This window comes from Ornithodoros turicata, chromosome 7 (genome assembly GCF_037126465.1).
Source record: "Ornithodoros turicata isolate Travis chromosome 7, ASM3712646v1, whole genome shotgun sequence".
Lineage (NCBI taxonomy): Eukaryota > Metazoa > Arthropoda > Arachnida > Ixodida > Argasidae > Ornithodoros > Ornithodoros turicata.
In genome coordinates, this window is record NC_088207.1 from 36,268,716 (window position 1) to 36,292,279 (window position 23,564).

Sequence of the window (23,564 nt, forward strand, 5' to 3'; positions counted from 1 at the left end):
TGCTCAGACGCTAGTCTTGCCAAACTGAAGCGCGGCGCATGTACATGGCAATAATGAAGGGTTTGTACGCGACTTCCATGTGCATTTATCCAGCGACTCCTATGCATGGGCGCAGGATTTTTTTTCAACAATCCTTGGGCGGAGTTCACCAATCACCAAACGGCAATTACATTGCGACCCCGTGGCATTTCCTTTTTGCGTCTTGCTTGATGACTGCTTCGGGAAAATTATTCTATAATTATTCGGGAAAATTATTTCGATACCGTTATAGGACGTGGCGTGATCCCAGCAGGCGGATGCCGCACCGCTATGGAATGCTGCACGCGCATATGCAGAGCTTCCCAGCAGTTTGTCTGGGTACCAGAAGGGTACTAAATGTTGTAGGTTTTGTATTTCGGGGGGTTATGGTGGACATACCTGCTGCACATACATGTTATGATGTGTGATAAAGAAAAAAATGGGGTTGTCCTCTTTGGCGCAAACAGAATGCTTTAGTCTACCTAATCTGTTGGGTGCTCTTCTGTAGCATGTTGAACAAGCGCTACACAATACAAAATACATGAAGCGCTTGGCCCGTGTCTTCAAGTGTATTGCGTCGTGCAGTGCTTGTTCAACATAAATAGTTGCCAACTTGCCCAACTTAATGTTTAATGTTGCATCGGTTTCGCCTTAACGGAACTGATGAGGTACCGACAAGGGTACAAAGGGATTCGTGGACCGTCGGCTTTAAAACTGGACGAGTATCGCTTGAACAACTTCACTACCCAAGTAGGTATGCCCGAAGGGGTTCTGTGACGGAGGCAGGGACTGAGGACATTCTTAAACGTAACACACATTCGTCCACCCACTTGCCACGCGCAATGGCAGCCCAGCTGACACGTACATCCCACCAGTCCAACAACGCGCTGAAACAAAGTGTTGGAACAGATCAAGATAGATGACTATACAGAAGGCAAAGAGAAGAGAGAGCCTGGAGGCAAAAGGAAGAACAGCGCAATCCGTCAGTGAACAACCTCTTGCCGGATACGACGTGAGAAGATTATCGAGCAGTCGCCAATCACGTGCCTCCAAAGACACTTCGAGACATAGACTTTGAACGTCCTCTATCGCTTGCTTGGCCCTTCTAATCGAAATGGATCGCCTTGTTAATGAAAGGCGTTAGTCGTGACTGCCTTGCTGTGCCAACTATATACGTTCTCAATCCATAAAATCGAAGGAAGAACAAATGGAGCGCAGGAATAAAGGCGGCACCAACGCACTCGACTACAAAGCCATCACATTATGTCACGCGAGAAACCTCAATTACCTCCTCAATTACAAGATTGTCCAAAGCCTTCCTACACTGTTAAAACAGAACTTCACCACATAGCACGCTCCTATAGTCAACCATCATTCTGTGTCCTGATGTGTTCAAAACAGGGTGGAGGCGCCTATCTGGGACATGCATAATGTGTCCCAGATAGGCGCCTCCTCCCATTTTCAACAAATCAGTACACAGAATGATATCATTCGGAATGATGGTTGACTATGAGCGTGCCATGTGGCGAAGTTCTGTTTTAACATGTGTAAGACTATCCGCAATGTGATTGCAAGGCGTTCTTACGCGACTTATACACTACCCTCTTAGAATTGAACTTCACCGCATAGTACGCTCCTAGCCAACCATTATCTCGAATGACAACGTTCTCTCCCCTGATTTGTTGAAAACAGGAGGCGTATGCCTTCTCTGTTACAATTATAATTGTCACAAAAAAAGGCGTACGCCTCCTGTTTTCAATAAATCGGGGGAGAGAAGGATGTCATTCGTGATTATGGTTGGTTAGGAGGTAAAGTAAATCTCATTCCGTTTAATGCATGAAGTTTGCACTGTGGCTGACGTTGCCCACCTGTGTGAGTCCGACAACGACGAGCTCTTTCATCAGCCCCCCCCCTCCCCCCCCCACCTTGCCGTTGGGCTAGGGTATCACTTTATTGTTTAAGAACACAACCACGAAGCAGCTTTCCTGTTCTATTTTTGTAACAGAACTGTACCATGAGATGTTCAGTAAAAGGTTCCAGCAGATCGTTGACCAGGACGCATAAGCAATTCCCCTGAATAAACAACGGTACACGGCCATGACAAATCAATAGTGCCGTAAAAGAGCAATAAAATTACACTTAGCAATACTCGAAACTCTGCTTCCCTCATCAAGCAGTCCATCAGGAGCTGAACGGTGATTGAATGATTGATTGAAAAAAAGGAAAATATGGAGATGTAAGCCCCGGCAAAGTCGGGACAAGCTAGTCCGGGACACGTGAGGAAAAAAAAAGTAGAAGAAAAACGCAAAGGGCCTAATGGAAAGAGCAAATAAGAAACAAATCAACCCGATACATCTAAGGGACACAATAAAAACGAACAGGGGCCAACAAATGAATGGTAATTGAGACAAAATACAGCAGTGGCCCTCCATGCACCTTGCCCTTAGCACAGTCGCCGAGACAAGCGGAGACTTCAGAGGGTATCGAGAAGGTCATGTGATTTCAAAAATTCCATAACTGCATGCATGGCCGGCACTTGGTGGCCCACTGGCCAGCATCCAAGAACGTTTTCGAGGCTGAAGAGGCGATCCAGGTGGGCCAGCGATGACCGCTGAGCGGTGTCTTTACCAACCGGCCTGAAGAAAGTAGTCAAGAGCAGTATTGCGCGAACTTGGTGGCACGCCTCGATCTGACGTCATCACATTGGTATGACTTAACATTACTGTAGCGACCCACGAGGTCGCCACCGTTCGTGCCACCGACACGTCATGGCGCCACTTGTGGCGTATCCCCACTGCGTATATCATGCGTATACGTCATGCAGTAACGTCAACATCTCTCATCCACTTACGTGCTCTCTGAAAGAGTTTGTGGGGGTTTCACTGCTCCTTTAACTCAGACAGATATCATTTGTCAACAACCCTAGCGAATGAGAAATTAATGTAAAACGAAGTAAAAAGTACATTCGGGTCTCTAATGATCTAACGATGGTGAAGACTAGTAAGCTTTTACTCACAATTAGCGGGATGGTCTCTCCCGCAAAACACATTAGAGAAACAAAACGAGTAGTGAAGACAATGCTCGTCTCCTCGCGTTGCGGCAAGGAGCCCCAATTAGGGTAAAACAGTCGTTTGCAGATGGATTTGTGGAATAGCATGCCCACACACGAGTGAGGCGCGCTTAGTTCCGCACGGTCGTACTGTAGGCTAGGGTCCTGGGTACCGTACCACAACGAATGCCTTTTTGTATTTAGGATGTGGAAAAGAGATTACCCGAACTTCAGGGTTGAAGCAAAAGTAAAAACTGATTTCTTCTCAACCGTGTTCGCTCACTGATTTCTGTCTTGGCGGTGCAACGATCGAACAGAGCACACTTACACTGTCTACCTTAGTGTCGAAGTGAAAAAATAATGACATCGACCACATATCGAGCAGAAAACCTTGGAAGAGGAAATGTTATTTTGCTTATTGCCTACACGCTGTTCAGTCTCAAATGGAGTGCAATCTCTGGGGACAGCTGCGTCCAGTGAACAGCCCTTTTGAAAAAAGTGATGGGCATGTGTGGTTATGAAACAGACGTTGAAAAAAAAAAAAGTAAAATTTTGCTGGCTGACTAGGAAGTTTTAAACGTGGTACTGGTTCTTCCTACGCGTAGGGATTCTGCGGAGTCTACTGAACTGCTTGTCCGAAATCTAGCGTCACTGCTCCTAGAGAGACTATACCTTGCAAAAAGTATGTAAAAGGTACTCAGTACTGGAGTTCTGTTGTCAAGCACAGCGCTTCAATACTGACGAATTTTCGACTTTAAAGTACCATATCGACTGCTGATACACTGGTGACACCACGCGCAATGCATGTTATGAAGTTGAAGCGAATGCTATGTGGCATATGAGTGCCCTGCGTGATCCCTCATGACTATTCGCAGCTGGCTGTACTGTTCTCCAGTATGTAGGCCAAAGTTGAAATGCCTGGCCTACCTACATAGGCACGTGTTGTCTATTTGGTGACAACACACATTATCTGACCCAATACGGCGGGAACAAGATAACGGGTAAAATGTTTCATTATAGCGATGCGGGCATTCTTCAACTTGCGCCAAAAAAAAGGAGGTAAGTTCACCTAAGGATCAGAACTGGACTGGAGGGTTTTCACTGGTGCGTTTCACTGGTAATCACGCAAGCACTTTACAAATACCGCGAGGGTAACGGTATCGACTTGGAACATTCAGCGACTTGGAGTTCACGCTTGCACGATACCTTACCAGCACAACACAGCGTAAGAATTGCATTGCTTGGAACTCACCTGCAGGCACGAGGAACGCTTCCATGGGAAACTGCTTCCGAATGAGTATGATCAGTAACGCAAAGGAGCTATGCAGCCCACACGTGAGCAGATGCACGAGCACGGCACAGAAGCACACCACCCAACCCCATCCCCCCTCGGGGTAATAGTGCTGTCGGATAGTGGACACACTGGGCTTGTCCAGAGCCGCCGCCGGCACTCCAGGCACTTCTTCGCGGGTCTCCTTGTGGATAGCGTCCAGAACGCACGACACGCTCGGAGACCGTTGGATTGCTGCTTCATTATTCTGAATGCCCTGGCTGATGTAGTAGGGACTCCTAGGGTCAGTCGAGACGGCAGACTTGGAACGGTACTGCCGCTGTCGGGGCGGGCTGAGGTCACACTCGTTGGACGTGGAAGGCTGCGGCTGCCTCAACTCCGGCTCGATCTCCGGGGGGGCTGTGGGCATGCTGCGGCGGGATTGCCCGCATGGTACTGCTGGGTACCTCGCTGGCTCGGAGATAAACGGGGCGAGCGAAGGAGCGACCGCGTGCGAACGGGCGCGGGAGTCGATACGGTGTGTGCTCTGCTGCGCTCGCCACGCCAGTCGCGCTCGTTCACCTCTCTCTCCTGCAGAGGAGGAAGGGAAGGAGGGACGGGCGGAAGAAGTGTGTTGCTGTGAGGCTCGGAAAGAGTGGCTTGTTGTTGCGTGTATCCATTATGACATTTTCTCGCAATAAACTGATCGTTAGTTTGGAATGTAGCGTTCTCCGTGGGTCTACGTTGCCGCTTCTGGGGCTCTAACTCTGAACAAATGGATGCTTTAGTAAGACAGACGAGTATGGGGAGTCCACTAAGAAACAGAAAGCAGTTATGAGAGCCATGATGTGTGTTGCAGCTTTCGCTTTTCTTTGTTTTTTGCGGTTATTTTTCTTTTCTTTTTTTTTTCGTGTGTAGCCTACATAGTAGGTGCGGTAAACAACCATATACGTTTCATAAATTTTCAGCGCGCATATAACAAAAAGTATGAATATAAGCGACAAAATACAGATTTGTCCGTGCCCTCCGTTCACTACATTCCAAATTGGCAACTATACACCGTTTTCCAGCCAGCCTCACACCCAGCACACTCCAGCAAGGAGGAAAGTGATGACAGGGGGGAAGCATACGGCCCGTGGGCTTTCCTTCTCTCTGGCTTGTGCGGTAAACAGTTTTCAACGTTCTCCCCCCCCCCCCCCCCAGTTTGACGGCGCTGCACTTTCAATATGGCGGCGTCCACAGGAAAACGGTGTATATACGATGACAGAACGGCCTTACTGCACTACTGGCTGCCGTTATCGTGTTTTCCGCAGCAGTGCCGCCCCTATGGATGAGGAAATATGACTGCATTACTGACTCGTCCAGCGTGTCGTTCCAAAAGCTCAGTCGCCTATCAGTATCGAACGGTGCGGGCTTACTGGAACAAAGAGCAAAGCGCAGCAATGAACGGAGTTACAGCAGCCATCCAACGATGATGGGGGTGAGGAGCGTGTGGAGCACCGCTATCTCTCGGGCTGTGTAGAACTGTAGTGCTCCGTACCGAAAATAATGCGGACGAGACATCGTGAACTGAGGATAGGTTCAGGTTCATCTTGAGAAACTCTTGGCAATGGTCCGAAGTGGTTCATCAATGTTGCCGCAGGACTGCAGACATTGTTATGATGCCCCTTTCTCTCTCATTTTTTCCCCTTCCCGCCCAACCACAATCGATCTTGTCGGACGAATAATGATGTACCTTAGGTTCAAGGAGAGATGATTCCAGGAGCGGGAAGCTTTCCGGCTCTGTCTGCTCCACTTTGAAGGACCGGGGATGTATGCATGTGAGAGTGACTGCATGTGGGTGCTCTTTGTTTGTGATGTCCTTGTTTGTTTCTTTGACACAGCCCGGGGCTCCCAAGTGCCCTGCGACGGCCCTATGTGGTTGTCATGGGGCCGCCGCCTATAGGGCTTGGCTGACATAACGATGTTGTGCTGACTGTTGTGGTCACGAGGTGCGCACATATTAGTGTTGGCTACCGACGCTGATCTGATATAGCGGCATCCCTTATGCAGATATATGGAAAGGGTCGTCACTCTTTTCTACATTTGCTATGTATACAGGGTGTTTCACCTGATGTGATAAAAAATTCTAACTGGCGACGTACTCGCGGGAGGACTTGCGGCAATTACATTCTGGGAACTTTTGGCACCATTGAGGAAGGCTTTGGACAATTTTTGATTGCGGGAAATTTATTTTTTTCAATTGAACTTTGAAAATTGCCAAGCGAACCTCACCTCTTTTTTTTTACAGAAATGTGAAGTCCTCCACGGATAACCACAGACCCAACAAAAACTATGCACAGTATCGCAACAGAAATAGTCGAAAAACATTAGTAAAATTTCCGCTTTAGCCCCGCCTGCTCGATTGTCGCAAAGAAGAGCGCACGGAAGATGCGGGGAGAGGACGAAGTGTTCCCGCCTCTTGCTTTACCTTTCTTTCCCACGCTTTGACCTTGATGCTGGTGACAACCGGCTCATCACAAAGAAAGGCAAAACAAACTTTTACCGATTTTTATCCTCAAGTGTTTTGGAGCATCCGGCTCCTGTGTTTTGTAGGAGTCACCATCTCCATATTTTTCTTTTCTAATTCCAACTCCAACTCCCGGGGACACTTCCTATGCTTCAGACGCACATTTCGCGCGGGCTTCTGTACGAAAATCAAGCAGGCGGGGCTAAAGCGTAATTCTTACTAATTTTTTTCGACTATTTCTGTTGCAATGCTGAGCATAGTTTTTGTTGAGTCTGCGGTTATCCGTGGAAGACTTCATATTTCTGTTTTTTAAAAAAAAGTGAGGTTCGCTTGGCGATTTTCAAAGTTCAATTGACAAAAATAAATTTCCCGCAATTAAAAATTGTCCAAAGCCTTCCTCAATGGTGGCAAAAGTTTTCAGAAGGTAATTGTAGAAAATCCCACAATCTTCCGGCGAGTACGTCGCCAGTTAGAATTTTTTTATCACTTAAGGTGAAACACCCTGTATGTGCTTGTGAGTTGATCGCGCCATCCCAGCTGCGGACGGCCGTGTCGTCCAACACACGGTCCCGCGGTGGTGAGTTCGGACTCACCGGTGCATCGCTGAGAATTGACATGAACTCCCTGGGTGGGGTAAGTGCGGTGAGTGTGCTCTGGGATGGCGGCTCTCGGTGCACCAGGGGAGGCTAAAGACGATGGTGATGCAGGAGAGGGAGCGGTGTGCAATACCTCGTGCTCTGGGATTTGAGTGGTTCAAGAGAACTACACACCACAGAAAACATGCGAGCACCCCTCGGTAGCCTTCATTCGGAAGCTCCCTGTACTGCGGTAGCCACCAGGATTATTGGCGAAGTTACCCGGGGAGACGTGCGGTCAGGCTGATCGGGGATGGCGGCTCGGTACACTCAGGGAGGGAGGGGAGAGATGATGGTGGCACAGGAGAGGGAGGGGGGGGGGCAGTTCCTCTTGCTCTGGGTTGTGGTGTCCCAGGGACACCACAGACAACATGCGAGCAAACCTCAGTAGCCTTGATTGGGATGCTCCATGTGCCTACGGTAACCGCCAGGGTGATTGGCGAGTCCACCTCATATTGCGAAGTTATCCGGGTCGGCACAAACAGTGTGTATCGGTGAGACGTCAGTGTCCAACGGTGTTAGCAACACCTGTGGAAGCCGCATGCACTGCAAGCCATAAAGAGCAAATTCGCCGCTCCAACTGGCTGCTCCCCACCTAGCGAGCCCCATTTGAAGCACTGAATAAAGGATAGTAAAAGTACGCCGGCCGATATGTTTCGCGGTGACCCAAAACTCTGCCGCAAATTCACGTCGTGTGCGATGGAGTTTCACAGCTTACAGAGCTCAAACAGCAACAGTACTGCTCAGTTCCGCAGTGCAAAAATACAGCGGAGAAGAACATTCAATGCCGAGAAGAAGAAGAGAAAAAAAGATACTCCCAGGAGCAGCGTGAACGAAAACAACGAAGGCAGCGGGAAACGACACGCGAGTTACGTTATTTGTACAATTCTTGAAGCGTGTCTCGTGGAAGAAAGCATGAAGCCGGTTGATTCATTCGTCGGCAATCCTTCTTTTCTCTGCCATCTTGATGACGACGGGAGCGCCTCTACAGGTAGTTGGAGAGGCGAATACAAAAGAAGAGTAACCGAAGCTCTACGGCTGCACGATGAAGAATATGTTTATAAGCTGATCGTGCCCAGCCGCTTCGACAACTTTTTTGTATATACAGGGTGTTTCACCTAAATTGACAAAAAATTCTAACTGGCGACGTACTCGTCAGAGGATTGTGGGACATTCGGCAATTACCTTGTGAAAACTTTTGCTGCCAATTAGGAAGGCTTTGAACAATCTTATAATTGAGGAAAATTTATTTTTTTCAATCAACTTTGAAAATTGCCAAGCCAACCTGTTTTTTTTTTAACAGAAATGTGAAGTCCTCTAATGATAACCGCAGGCCTAGCAAAAACTATGCACAGTATAGCAACAGAAATAGTCGAAAAAAATTAGTAAAAGTGCTGCTTTTGCCCCGCCTGCTTGATTGTCGCATAAAAGCACGGGCGAAAGGTGCGGTGATAGGAGGAGGTGTCCAGCCTCTTGTTTTACCTTTCTTTCCCCCCGCGTTGACATTGATGCTGGTGACGACAGTCTTATCACAAAGAACTCACAAGATATGTCCTTGTTTCATTCACATTTGCCAGTCAGAAACAGAAAAGGCATTTATCTGGGAAGCTACTTCCGATAAAAGTGCTGTCCGCGGAACCAAGGTCAAAGCGCTACAATGAGCAATAAAATAAGGCAGGGACACTTCCTCCTATCGCCGCACCTTTCGCGCGCGCTTTTTTGTGACAATCAAGCAGGCGGAGCTACACTCTTAAAAATGAACTTCACCGCATAGCACGCTCCTAGCCAACCATAATCTCGAATGATATTGTTATCTGCCCTGATTTGTTGAAAACGGTAGGCGTACGCCTTTTTTGTGACAATTATGAACAGCATAAGTGTCACAAAAAAGGCGTACGCCTCCCGTTTGCAGCAAATCAGGGCAGATAACGATATCATTCGAGATTATGGTTGGCTAGGAGCGTGCTATGCGGTGAAGTTCATTTTTAAGAGTGTAGAGCAGCACTTTTACAAATTTTTTTCGACTATTCCTACTGCGTATAGTTTTTGTTGGGTCAGCGGTTATCTGTAGAGGACTTCATATTTCTGGGGAAAAAAAGTGAGGCTGGCTTGGCAGTTTTCAAAGTTGGATTGAAAAAAAATTGCCCTCAATTAAAAATTGTTCAAAGCCTTCCTAAATGGCGGCAAAAGATTCCAGAAAGTAATTGCCGAAAGTCCCACAGTCCTCCGGCGAGTACGTCGCCAATTGGAATTTTTTATCACTTTAGGTGAAACACCCTGTATATGTGTGTATCTATATAGAACATTCTGAATTTCTGTCAAATTACGTAACAAAGTTCTGACACCGAACTTCTCAGCGAACAGTTGCTACCGTCTGTACAGGGCCGGCAGGCAACATCTGGTCCTGGATTTTTCCACCACGTAACACCAGGTTGGAACACATACAGGCATGTGCGAAAATGGGGCAATGCGTTTAGAAAGAGCCAGCTGCACTGGGGAACGCGCAGAACTCTACATCAGCCAGATTTAGAGAGCACTGCTCTCGTTTGCCGCACGTGAATGTAGACGTGCATGCGAACCTTTCCGTCCCAACAAATTCGCGAAAGATATACCGTGTACTTCCTCAGTCGAGACGTTATACTTCTCACGTGAAAAACTGCCGCGCGCTGTCACTGCAAATTGGTGGCGTGAGGCTCGTTTCGTTCCCTTCTACGGTCGCACACAAAACTCTGGGCCTTCGGCGATGAACAAGAGAAACCCTTTCCAGCAATTTTACATTATGACCTCGGATGTTTGCTAGTTTTCAGGTCTCAATTCGCGCCTGTCCGCCCCACCTAAACATCACCTCACCTAAACGTGCAGTCTCCTTAGTTTACTGCTTGATTTTGATATTTTTTTACGCTGTCTTGGGCATGCCGTCCCATAACTCTCTCCCATAAAACTGACTTCGTGGATATACGGCTTTTTCTCACCAGACGATGTAAATATTGGTCAATTTTTTCCCCCTCACCGGATCGATAAAAGCACAGGAGGTTTGAAGTGGAACGGAGCAAAGAACGTGCTCAGCACAGAAAGGAAAAGTTCCTCCATCATGCTAAATATACGATCTTGAAAAAAATTACCATGATAATGCACGATTCACACGGCAGTACCCGTGGTTGGAATAATGCAGAACTGGGGAGGATTCTTTCTTTTTTTTAGTACCAAAATGGTACTTGCCATAATGTGCACTGACATAAGTGTCCAAAGATAACATTTCCTGTTCACATCGTTTCTACTACATTTACGTCGCCGTTACCCAAGAGAAAAGTATAGCTCTGAGACACATGAGTAGTAATTTAAAGATGCCACTGTTTGCAAGGACCAGGAGATTTGGATACGGGTACGCTGGATTTTAATGTAAAATTGGCCCAGTCACAAAACCTTCAAATGCTTCAAAACCTTCGGTGCTCTGCACAGCGGGTTTGTAAAGTGGACAATAGATACATAGTAGGTACGACGAACTGGTTAAGCAAGGAAGCCCGGATAGGAGCACTTATGGCGACAATGTGAATGACGGACGACGAACTGTGGGTTCACAGTTCAGCGCCGATGGCAGTTTGTCGCTATAAACGGGTGGCCACTCGTCCACACAGATGACAACCCGTCCTATTGCAGCGACCAGTGGCGTCCAATTCTAAAGTGAAATTGTGCTTGTTCTGCCGAAACGAAGCCGAAACAGCCGAAAACGAAGGGAGAAGTAAAACTGCGAGATCTCAATGATGGTAGTTTGACTTTTATAAGTTTGACACAATAGAAAAAGAAGCGGTGCAGCAGTTATAAGGAAGACACGGTCAGTACAATCTGTGAACAACTCAGACATCAGACGCAACCGTTCCTATGTCCACCAGCTGCGTCTGACAGTGCTACTCCGTGGGTCGAAGAGCGTGGGTGTGCCTCGAGAGAAACAAAAAGGGAGAGTCGAACTGGTTGTCTCTAATCTTTAGGAAGGGTAGTCTAAGTATCTAAACAAACGCATTCAGCGAAGTGCAAATGGAGAATCGTTTGCAGACGGTTCATCTGCACGTCGTTCCGGTACAAATTAATGGCGCAATAAAAAGAAGATAGGAAAATAGATTCTGGCGCAGTTCAACGAAATGCGAAATTATGTGAGTGTCGCTGCAAGATCGACCTATAGGGGGCGACACCGTCACCTTTCTAGTGTGGAATGTGGATAACACGCCGACCGATGTTCGGAGTTGATTGTTCTTTTCCGTAATTCTTGCGTATATTCACCGGAAGATCACTTGTGCTGTGATGGTACGATACTGTTCGGTTCCCCAATGCTCCACCTGCTGCACTGAAAGCGCGAAAAAAATTGTAAAAGCAGACGACGCGAGGAAGCTATCCACACTACGGTATTCTTCATCGTTTCTCCGCAGCACGCCGACACCGTTCGATCTCGGAGCGGCCAAACCCTAAAAAGCGACGCCTAGACGAGCGTCGTCTGCTGTTCATAATGATTACTTTTGAAAAATCAGGCACACGTCGTACGTCCGCACGCTTAAAACATTACGTCATCACATAACACGCCGAGTGTCAGCCACTGTTGTCACTCCCTATTTGTGGGAAGCGGCGGGCGTACGCATTTTTGTGACAGTTATCAAAACCGTATAAGTGTCGCAAAAAGGCATACGCCTCTCGTTACCAACACATCAGGGGAGAGAACGATGTCATTCGAGGTGATGGTTGGCTAAGGACGTGAGGTGCGGTGGAGTACTGTTTTGAGAGTACCAGCTCCCGTGGCCTGGTGGCCACGATGATGGCATTCCACGCCGAGAATGCGGGACGCTGGTGCGAATCCGAGCGCCGGCTATGCTGTCTGGGAGTTTTCCCCGAGTTTTCCTCAGACGCTGTAAGCCAAATGTCGGCACAGTTCCCGGTGAGGTCGGCCCAGGACGCACGATTCTCCCCCCCCCCCCACACACACAGACGCACGCGATAGTCGTGGCGTTACTCGCCTGAGCGTAGCAGTTCCATCGTCACCACCACCTGTTTTGAGAGTGCGGTATTGCGATGTCTGCATTACGGTGCATAACGTAAGACCCCGAGACTAGGGAACACGAGGGAACAGATATAACACGAAGTTCATAGTGTTGTGTCTGTCCCTTTGTGTTCCCTACACTCTTAAAAATGATGGTGGTGGTGGTGGTGAAAGGGCTTGCCTCTTAAAAATGAACTTCACCGCATAGCACGCTCATAGCCAATCATCATCTCGAATGATATCGTTGAAATGATTTGTTTAAAACCGGAGGCTTACGCCTTTTTTGTGACAATTATGAACAGCATAAGTGTCACAAAAAAGGCGTACGCCTTTCGATAACGATATCATTCGAGATGATGGTTGGCTAGGAGCCTGCTATGCGGTGAAGTTCATTTCTAAGAGTGTAGTGTCAGGGTTTTACATTATGCATCAACTTCACTAGCTCGCTTGCTTCTTTGCCATCTTTTCATTGTTCATTACGGTGACGCCTGGCCTTTCATTGCACGGTCCATCCTACACTCTAAGAAAAGGGGTGTGGCAACTTCCATAGTTACCACTTAGGTCAACATAGCGTCTGATAAAGGGTGTAATAGGTGGTATAAGCAATTATCAGATATCCAAGTTGCTATACAAAGAGGCGTACGCCCCCCTCGCTCACCGAATCAGAAGCGGACAACATGCTATGCGGTGAAGTTCTCTTTTGAGAGTGAGGTAGGCAGGTAAAACTTTACAACCTTTTAGGCACAACATATGCGACAACTATTACCTCCTAAAAGGTGTAACTGCTCCACCCTTTTTAGTAAGAGAGTATACCTCCGAGTATATCGCGTGCACAGACATCTGTGTTCCTTTTTGTGATAAATAAGCTGTATACGCACTTTTTTCAGCACGAGGGTCGCAACAAACAAAAAAGGTAAGTCGCTTCCATAACTCCTTTTGGCTTCTGAATCCACGATCTCCGTATTCTTTTTAATCCAATCATTTTTTGGCTGCGGTGGATTGTAAGGCAAATATAGTGCGTTGTTGCACGAGAACAGTGGTTGTGGACGGATCTGTAGCTCGCGCCAGGTGTAATAAATTTTGTAGATTTGCACGATAGTAGGTTTACACATAAGGTGAGTCACCCTATTTGTGTGGCGACATGATGCGCGTGCGCGCAGGGTAGGACATACTGCGGATAATTTCAAGAAGAATGGTTGTTGACGGACCTATCGCTCGCGCCATGTGTCTTTGACCTGCGCCAGTGCCACCGAAATGCAGAATGGCTGCTTAAAGGGGCGCTGATGTACAAAAATTTCTCCCCGTGGAACGGAAGATGTCGTTGCCTTGACAGAAATAGAAAACAACATTCCTCGGCATTGCGTCGTTCATGGCTCGTGCGCGAATAATACCGCAATTCACGCTCTCCCTCTCCTTCAGAACAAGGGCGACGATGCGAAAAAGCCTCGGATTGGTCTCCTCAAACGATCTTCCGCGATGATTGGGCAAATCGTTTAAGGAGACCAATCACAGGCCGGTCCGCATTGCCGCCCTTCTCGCTCCTTCGTGACGTTGACACACAGAGTCGGGATGTCGTCTGCTTCAGTTAATCGCCACAAACGATTTCAAACACGAGGTTTATGTGGCTACCAGTGGCTTTCTATTTGGCTTATTGCGGCTCGTCTCCCTACACTCTTAAACCCGTACCCTTTATTGTAACTTTTAGAAACATGTAACTTCTGTGTAGACGTAGATTTCGAGATTTCTTATAGGTTACACCACTGTAACGTATATTTAGAGGTTAAAAGCGACCAAGGTCATGTCTTTACAACACGAATAGAAGTTACATCTCGGGAAAAACAAAAACAGCTTGTTGTAACTTATAAATGTACCCTCTACTCCGACACTGTAACTTCTAAGCGAAATCTCCAACGATAATCTCTTCGTTAGTTTCTTATCGTTTGTTTTCCTTTTGTTTTTCAGCATAATGCCGCGTTTCAGCCTCTCATTCGAGACGATAGTTGCGAATCTACGCTGTTATTTTTTATCTGTTTCAGCGTCACCTATACGTCAACTACATGTTATCAATGCTGTATGAACACAGATTATAAGTTCGCAGTCTGAAATACTGATAGTATGTTTCTTTCTAAAGGGTGGAAAACAATTGTCAATGCCGCAACCACCAAGATTTCCGATTTCGCTGCGTAGCCGAGCCTGGTCTAGGTCCATCCACACTGAGAGCGGTTTCCTTGAAACGCTTAACGCTCGTCGTCCGTCCATTAACAAGTGTAATCTGTTTTAATCAGTGGTTTTCCTCGCGTTTATCATAGTATCGTCAGGAACAACGGAAAAGCTAGATGTCGCTAGCAAACAAGTATATTTTCGGTGTTCTCAGGGGAAAGTGTAGTGAGTGCGAAGATTGCAAAGAATATATAACCGAAAACGAACGTCACCACCGCAGTCCTAATTCACACACTTCATACACTGGGTAAGTGTACATTTTGTGCTAGGTACGTGCGTTATTTTGATAGCAAGAGCTCTTAGCGCAGGTTTGTTGTGATTATGGCAAGCGTTTTGCGGTCCTGCATATGAACGCCACTTACGCTTGCTACTTTTCTGCTCTTACTTGGTCGCCAAGTCAATACACCGGCGTGCATTTTGCGAGCTGCGGATATATGCATAGAGAGATATAATTCGCAGCTTCCTACTTGTTGTATTCTTACGATATTCTAAGACTCAATCGCGGAGTGAACGCCTTCCCGCATTTATGCTGCTTTGTACCTTGTGCTTTGTATGGATTTGAATGGTTCCGTAAATGTTACTCTCATTGCCCAAACTTTTGTTCCCAGGATCCCACATGCAGGTTCACATACCGTCACCAGCGCAATGCAGTACCTCACAATCTCGTCCCAGAGCGCCTCCAACGCTGATAACGCAGTAATGTAGTGTCTCCTGCGTTACTGTACACTCATATTCCTCAAGGTTGTGTGCGTTTTATGTAATACTGTATTGCCATTTGCGCTCGCCTCTGCAACACGAATGTGGAATAAATTTTTTTCTGCTGCAGTTCTCCATTTCGTTGGGTGTGTTCAGCTTAGCAAACATAGGTCAGTTGTTTTGACTCGCTAGCTTCCTCGCGCTTTTAGGCATTGCTTCTCACTTAGAAGATAGTTCTTTTTTCCACATACATGGTAAAGCGACCATGGTTTCTCCTCACACCAGAATCGCACTTGTGCACAATGTGTCACCTCTCGACAGACTTCTGTTTTTGTAATATACATATGTTCAAGATCTCCTTTTCTGCTGGTTCATTTTGGTACCTTGGTGTGTTCTGTAAATGTCTGTCCATATCCCACGCACAGGGTGTTTGTTTTTATTCGCATCACACCAGCGCTCATTTGACAGGTGGGTTATGTTAATTTTCGCAAATTAACCCATCCGTAGTTACAAACATTTCCGACATTTCCTGACGCATGTGTTTGTAACTACGGATCGACTAATTAGCAAAGATTCACATAACCCACCTGCCAAATGAGCGCTACTCTGTTGCGAATAAAAATGAACATCCTGTATAAAAAGCCGCACGTTGGCGTAACCTTTACGGGCAGGTGCTGGATTGAAGGCCGTAACCTCTAATTAGTGGGTTTCCTTGTAACTTTTATAAAAGGTGTCACTCAGAGGGTACCTGGTAGCTTCTGAAATAGAGGGTAAAATATTGCGATTTTTTACCCTTTACTAAAGGGTACGGAGTTAAGAGTGTAGCTACGGCCGCCGAAAGCGCGGTCGTGATTGGCGGACAGTACGTCACGTCGTTGATCGGCGTGGCGATGATGGGCCCCTCGCACGCCTCCAGAAACTCACGTAAGAGAATGAGTCATATTAGAACGTACAACGTAGAAGTTTCACGGTAACGTTTCCGAAAAAAATGATAAGCAAATCGCCTGATTCCTTTGGAGTAGTTGACATCACGTTGCTGATATCTGATTGACTCACATCGATACGGAATCGGAATCGGAGGGCCCTTACCATTTCCTAAAACTCCCTATTGACGTCAGTACGTAACGCACGTGGGAACGCCAATCAGATGGCACGTGGCGGTACGTCAACTGGCTTGACCGATGCAGGCGGATGGTAGGCAGTCAGCGCTGTGCCGTGTCCGTAGCAGACGAATTTTCAGTGGCAAATCAGAGCTCATCTTCCCTCTAAGTCACGGCAGCAGGACCGGGATGCGCCTGCAAGGTTTCGCGGTTCGCAAATTGCTGATTTTTCGTGGCGGTTTTGAACGGAAATTGAGCTGCGCAGTACTAAAACACAACCCTGCGAACCTTTCCCCATTATTGATGAATTAAGCAGGGGAATCTTAAATTTCCCCGCTTCGTTAGAAGAACGTCGTTCGTCCCCGGCGTGCTTACAACATTGCCCCTTACCCCTCCGATTCCACGCGCGTTAGCTCGTCGATGCAACCGTGGCCATGGGCGGTGTGGACAAATGGCAGACGTAGTCCAATGGAGAGAGGTCAACAAGTAGAATTGGAAGTATAATTCCGCCGAAAAATCCACACAGCATAGCCAGAAGCGGGATGCGACCCTGCTACCATCCTGTCTATATAGCATGTTCCTGGAGGTGCAAAAAGTACCACAAACAAGCGGATGATATTGCTGGTATAGTCGGCTACGACTCAGGTGCTCTCGACATTAGTGTGACAATTAAGTAACGAAAAATACATTCCGTGTTGACGCATTGTTCACTCTCCCTTCTGGAAAGCGGGAGGCGTACGCCTCTTTGAGACACTTATGCAGTATATGTTAATCGTCACAGAAAGGTCACGTCATGCGCTTTCCACAAATCAGGACTGACAAACTGTATCAATGCCAATCAATATCAATTTCGTGCAATGGTTGGCCTTATATGTGGTGAAGTTCTTCTGATTTGTCCACAGTGAGACGGATCCGCGTGACAGTTGGCTCCGAGCTGTGTTATGTGGCGAAGTTCTGTTTTAAGAACGGCAAGTTGCACCACCGCCATCTACCGTCTGTTTTAACAGTGCGTGTTTCTAAAGATGCACTCTTAAAAATGAGTTTCACCGCATAGCACGCTCCTAGCCAACCATCATCTCGAATGATATCGTTATCTGCCTTGATTTGTTGAAAACGGGAGGCGTACGCCTTTTTTGTGACAATTATGAACAGCATAAGTGTCACAAAAAAGGCGTACGCCTCCCGTTTTCAACAAATCAGGGCAGATAACGATATCATTCGAGATGATTGTTGGCTAGGAGCGTGCTATGCGGTGAAACTCATTTTTAAGCGTGTGGACCTTGCCGGCATGCACGGAAGCACTCCGTGAAAAATCAGAGGTTATGTGTCATGCTGGTCCTTGCGCTTTACTGCGGAAAATGCGTGGGTTGCGATAGTATCTGTTTTAGACGAAAACAATGTACACGAAGTATCCAACGAGACAGCAATTTCTTGAGATGTTTTCGGCCAGAGCTCAATTTGCAAAGCAATTTCGCCGCTCGTTACTTTTACCCCACACAATTTTATTCCCGAAACGGCAAAGCGTCCGTAAAATGCACTCCATCCATGCAGTCTGTTAAGTCAGAACTTGTTGCTTGCATGAAGGCAAGACGGAACCAGCAAAATGCCATGCAACAAGCGTGGGATTCCTCAACGGATTTCAGCAATTCGTCTCCGAAAAAGAGTCATCGGAAAAAGAAACAAGAATGCGAGAGAACAATTCTGATCTTGCAAGAAAGAAATGATTCTTCAACGCACAAAGCGAGTACCACATAAAAAAAGAAGACAATAAGTCGACCATGCCCAGTCCACAGAATGGATTCAATTCGCCAGAACCATCAGCTTGATCGCCCATTCTCCATTCTTAGAGTTCTTTTTCCATATTTGTTCGGGCACTAAACCCAAGTTTGATACTGCAGTCAACTAAAAACCGAAATACCAAACGTACTTTTCGTGTACAAATAAGGATCAATAAAAAAGAAGAGACGCATCAGCCTTAATGATGCGACGTCATCTTCAAGGCACCCCTGCTTTCAAAAATGCGCTGCAATATTCGATAGCCAGTTTTGGTCCGCGCATTTATTGAAACGACATAAATTTACGGGCTACACTACGAAAGTCATTGTCGCGCCGCCACCGAAAATATAGGTGCCTGCTAGCTTCCTTATATGCCGTTCCTATTGTCCACCAGAGAGATGACATGATTGGTACATATCGCGCAGCGCTTACGTTGTGGCATTTTCGCCTTTATCGATGAATTATACGGCGAGTTACTGCGGCAATAAAGCTTGGCGCACAGATAGAAAGGCGATGATTTAATGTGCTGCACGCATGACAGCGTGAAGCGGTTCGCTGTGTCTCCATGATTTGTCGTGTGCGGTTCCGTGTTGACCAAGCGCAGATCGCGTCAACGGCGGGAATAGGTCTGGTGTATTGGAAGAAAAATGGGACGAAAGCTAACATCGCAACGTACAGGGATAGGGTATAGCTGCGTTTTGTTGACGTAGGTAATGACGTTTCGGATACTTAGAATGACGATGATGATGATAATGACTTCGGCGCAAGACATCGTAGTTATTTGACAAGTCAAAATGGGCACTTCGCCGCATAACAGATTCCTAGCCAGTCATCATATCCCGAATGACATCGTTATATCTGCTGCGATTTGTTGGAAACGGGAGGTGCACGCCTTCTGGTGACAACTGATGCAGTTATGTTAATTTTCGCAAATAGGCGTACGCCCCGCGCTTTCCGAAAATCAGAAGCGATAACGGTATCATTCTGTGAAATATGGTTGGCCTTCACCACGTCACGTGGTGCAGTTCTGTCATTAGTTTGCACTTTGCACTCCCGGACGAACTCACGCACCCTCTACCGATCTCCACCCTCCATCCGCCATTTTTTTTTTTTTTTTTGCTATAGTCGTCGATGCCCACTTCTGTGTGGCCAACAACGGCGAGCCGATCCTGCCGTAACCCCCCCCCCCCTCTAGCTTTAGGTCCCTTAGAAGTCGGCCCAGGACGCACATTCCACCAGAGCGTTAGTCGTGACGTTGCCCACCTCTGTGAGGGCGACAACGGCGAGCTCTTTCATTAGCACCACCACCACCACTACCACCTCTGTCTTTAGAGCGTGGAATAGACGCGGTATACCTCACTTTTTTAAAGTTCCGTGTCAAAGCAATTGCGGCTATGGCTGTGAGAGGCGAACAGATGTGGAGAGGTGAAGTAAGGACAGCAGGAAGGAGAAGGAAAGTGGTTTAGTGTGCGTCCTGGGACGATTTTACGGGGAAACTGTACCGACATCCGTCTGGAAGGTCTGCCGGAAAACTCGAGGAAAAGCTCAGACAGCAGTGCCGGTGGAAGGATTGGAACCCGCCACTTCCTTGTCTTCAACGCGACCAACCAGTAACCACCAACGATAATATTAATCATTTGTGGCTTTACGTTGCCAGACAGCAGTGATCGGTCTGTGGATTAATTTTGCCCACCTGATGGTTCTTTGCCGTTTGGTGAAAGATCAGCACGCGGCACACCGTATTTAACGTCCCTCGCGGAAGACGGCTTCTCTAAGCAACTTGTACCATGCCACCAAGTTGTTGTAGCGTCCTCGGCCGGGTTCGAACCCGCCACCTTGGGAACGGTAACCTTGCGAACACGTTACCAACTGAGCCACCGAGGCCGGTAACCACCAAGGAGCGTATGCTTTGGTTCACTTGGTCATGTCGCTTCTCTCACCTCTTCGCTGTTTGAATTGCCTGAACATACTAAGCAGCCCACGCGTTCTATGTAGAGGCAATGTTCGCACATTAGCCTTTATCAACTATCAAGCCTCTATTTGTTTGTTTGCTTGTAAGGAAAAAAGCCCCTGTAATATCCCAAAACACGTTCGTCCTTTGTTGGACACACAGTCAATGTATGGTGGGCGCACTTCTCTTTCGTTTCGGAAGCACACGAAACATACAGGAACAACATCATGTGGCTGATGTTGATGAAAAAAAAAATAATAGGGAGAGATTGAATTCGTCACACCACAAACAACATCTTGTGGTGATAGTATACGCTTTAGACCATTCTGTGGTATAGAAGTATCCCATGATCTAAGTGTGTGTATGACAAGTAAACGTAATTGAATAATGGCGGTTGACACACGTGACAAGTAAACGCTGACACGGCAGGGAAGTGTTGGTTCCGTACGACAGGGGTGACACAAACACGCCATTGTTGTAACTACCCTCAAGCGGGTGCTTTTGGCAAACCTGTCATCTTGTCCTGGTCGCACGACATAGAAGACGTCATTTTCAGGTCATGTGACTTTGTTTACATGTCGTATTGCCGCTTACTGACATATTTTCGTCGTCATAACGCCAGGAGATGAACGTATTTTGCCAGCGTAAACTATGCGGTGCTTCTTCCGCAATATCGTAGCCCATTTCTCCTTAGTTTAAGTACATCGCATCGGCTCAGTGAGTCTTAACGCGCGGTCGTCATCACATTTTTGGAAGTCGTCAACAATACGAGGCCTTATGTGCAAAACTGCGCGTTTTACTGCGAGATTATCGGATAAAAATAATTACCGTGATCGAAAGACATCCAAAACGTTGCGCAGACACAACAACCGCATTGTTTACAAACGGTTTGGCCGCCGATCACGGGCGCCGCCATCTTTAAGGCCACGTGCGCCTTGACGTTTCCTGTGACGTGCGACCAGGACCTGTCCAGGATGCATTGCGTTCGCCCAGCACGCTTTCGTCTACGGAACAATACATTGAATGCCACCCCTGTGTTCCGGACAGCCGCGTTCAAAGAAGCCGCTAATAACCCTTTGAGGAACGTGTCACGCTCTAAGGCATGTTTTCTTTTTTCTACGAGCCCCTACGTCTTCGCACAACAAAGGGATGACAGCTGTCTGTTCATATGATACCTGCTTACAACATGTCTGTGTCGTGCGCTTGCCCGATTACGCATACTTCTCACGCTAACGGCATCAACCATTTCAGCTGACAGCTACATTGATGCACCGTAAAATGTCTATACGTATTCGTGGTTGCTCAGACAGCATGTTCCCAAGTTGATTCCATGCATCGATCCAATATAAAAAGAAAGTTGCGAGAGAAATGAGAGTACTATACTGCATTACTACTATAGAAGATTGAACTGCAGCCTCTTCCTTTTTTGCGGATTATGATAGTAAAAAATGTGCCGAAAATAAGCTGAGAAGAGACCAAGCGACACCTCGAAGAAACTGTCCAAGTCTGCGACTGTGATCAGCCGTCGTAGTATCATCCGTCATTTATAAACTACGAGGCTGGGAAAAGGCCGGATGGTTGGCAGGAAAGGTCGTGATAAGCTGGGCTTGAACAACAACATCGCCGTCGGCATAGTGGATGAGTCTTCGACGGAATCTCACATCCATCAGTAAGGCAAAGAAGGGGCCATGTGTCAGGGTGTAGTAGCTATATCGAGGCTTCGTATACTGGTTGAAGTTCTTTTTGTTTGATGGATCACGCTGTCTAGACAAGTGCCCGCTGCCTAGAAGGGCGTAGGAGCGTCCGATAACTGAAGGGGTCGGAGCCGCAGAGTGACATGCCACAGAATGACGAAGTCACAAATTCGCCGAGGAATTTTCTGCAGCACATGCATAGATGGCGGTGCTGTCGGGTATGTGAAAAAGGTTATGAAGACAGGTTGGTCACGGAAAATTAGAACCGACTGAACTCTCCATTCATGCGGGTAGTTAACGGCTAGCAAATTATCCGGGTGCTGCCAAACTGAAAGCCCTGGTGTCCAGTGGGTGTGACACAACCAAAATGCACAGCGCGAGCATTGGGGTGAAGCGACAGGTTAAGGGCAAGAGGCTAGATCGTCATCCGTAAGGAAATGTCCAAGAGCTGCGATGATCAAACGTTGTAACTATACTAGTTGGCCCAAAGACCAAGTCCAAACCACTCCCTAACTCAAAGAACCAGCCGTAACCATGCCTATGGCTAAAACGCAAACAACGTATCGATTCTGAAACGGTCTCCGTTTGCGCGGAGACGCTGACAGGAATCACGTATCTTCTCTGTTCTGCGCCTTCTTAGCTTCCGGACAAAGTTCGGTGCCGACGTCGTACTGGCAAAACAAGCATGAATCTGTGATCGTGGAACTCGATATTGCCAAGAATGCTTCGAGGCATCGCCTGAGGACGCGTTGTCGCAGTCGATAACGCCAAAATATAACAACACCAGTAATGAAGAAGACTTGCCGATGCTATGGTGCTGTATTGATTGTCCGGTCGGACGGAAAATGGGGTCATTCGATGTATTGTGACGGGCACCCGTGTCGCCCCGAAAGTGAGAGCTGTCTCGGGATTCTGCTAAGACCTTTATTGTGGCGTGCTAGCATCCATGAATAAAGAGTGGCATATGCCGACAAAAGGATGGCTGTTCCTTCGCGGTTTCATCTTCAAGGGATATATATATATATATATATATATATATAGTGCGGGCCGCAGAATAACTTTCACGTTATTATCGTCGCAGTCGGCTGTGCATTCGTTGCAGTGCACCAGACGCTGATCAGCATGCTTCCGTAGCGCAGAAGCTTAAACACATCAATAACGGGTTAATTCTGTAAAGATAGTCGAGGAAAAGATCTAGTATTTGCCAGGGCACTGCTGGTGTGCCGCAATTTCGTGCAATCGCCCACAGTCGGCCACGCAACGTAAGGGAGAACATGAACAGCTCCTCCTTCAACAAATTAATTTTTACAAAACCTAACATGGTTGGTTCCGGCTGCCGGCTTTCCTATCAGATTCCTGCTACTGCCTCCGGTTGCTTGGGTGCTGTGTTGCGGTGGGTCTGCGCTGAGAGCTACTGCTGCCGCTGGGCTGATAAGCCGCAAGTCCAGACTCTCTACCGCCCATTCCCATAGTAAAGTTTTGCTTATAACCTTGTTTCCGTCTCATGCTAGCTACTATCCGACTAACCCTGAGGGCTCTGGCGTCCGCATCCAGTGAATGCACTGTGAAATCACGCGCTGTCGCCTACTTCAGTGGGTATTTTCTTGTGGTCGTCGATGCTTT

At 47.3% G+C, this 23,564-nt stretch overlaps 1 protein-coding gene across 3 annotated transcripts in view; it reads right to left on the reverse strand.

Moving 5' to 3' along the window:
* Window positions 1–23,564, reverse strand: part of LOC135400944 (monocarboxylate transporter 10-like) — a 215,977-nt gene that overhangs the window by 99,525 nt on the left and 92,888 nt on the right. The window contains exon 1 of one of the 3 annotated variants that reach the window (XM_064632969.1): window positions 4,320–4,862. The exons of the other annotated variants lie outside the window; for them this stretch is intronic. Coding sequence (XP_064489039.1) covers window positions 4,320–4,767 — 448 coding nt within the window. The 5' untranslated portion in view covers window positions 4,768–4,862. Of the gene's footprint in view, window positions 1–4,319; window positions 4,863–23,564 lie in introns of those variants that run through there. 3 annotated transcript variants of the gene reach the window in all.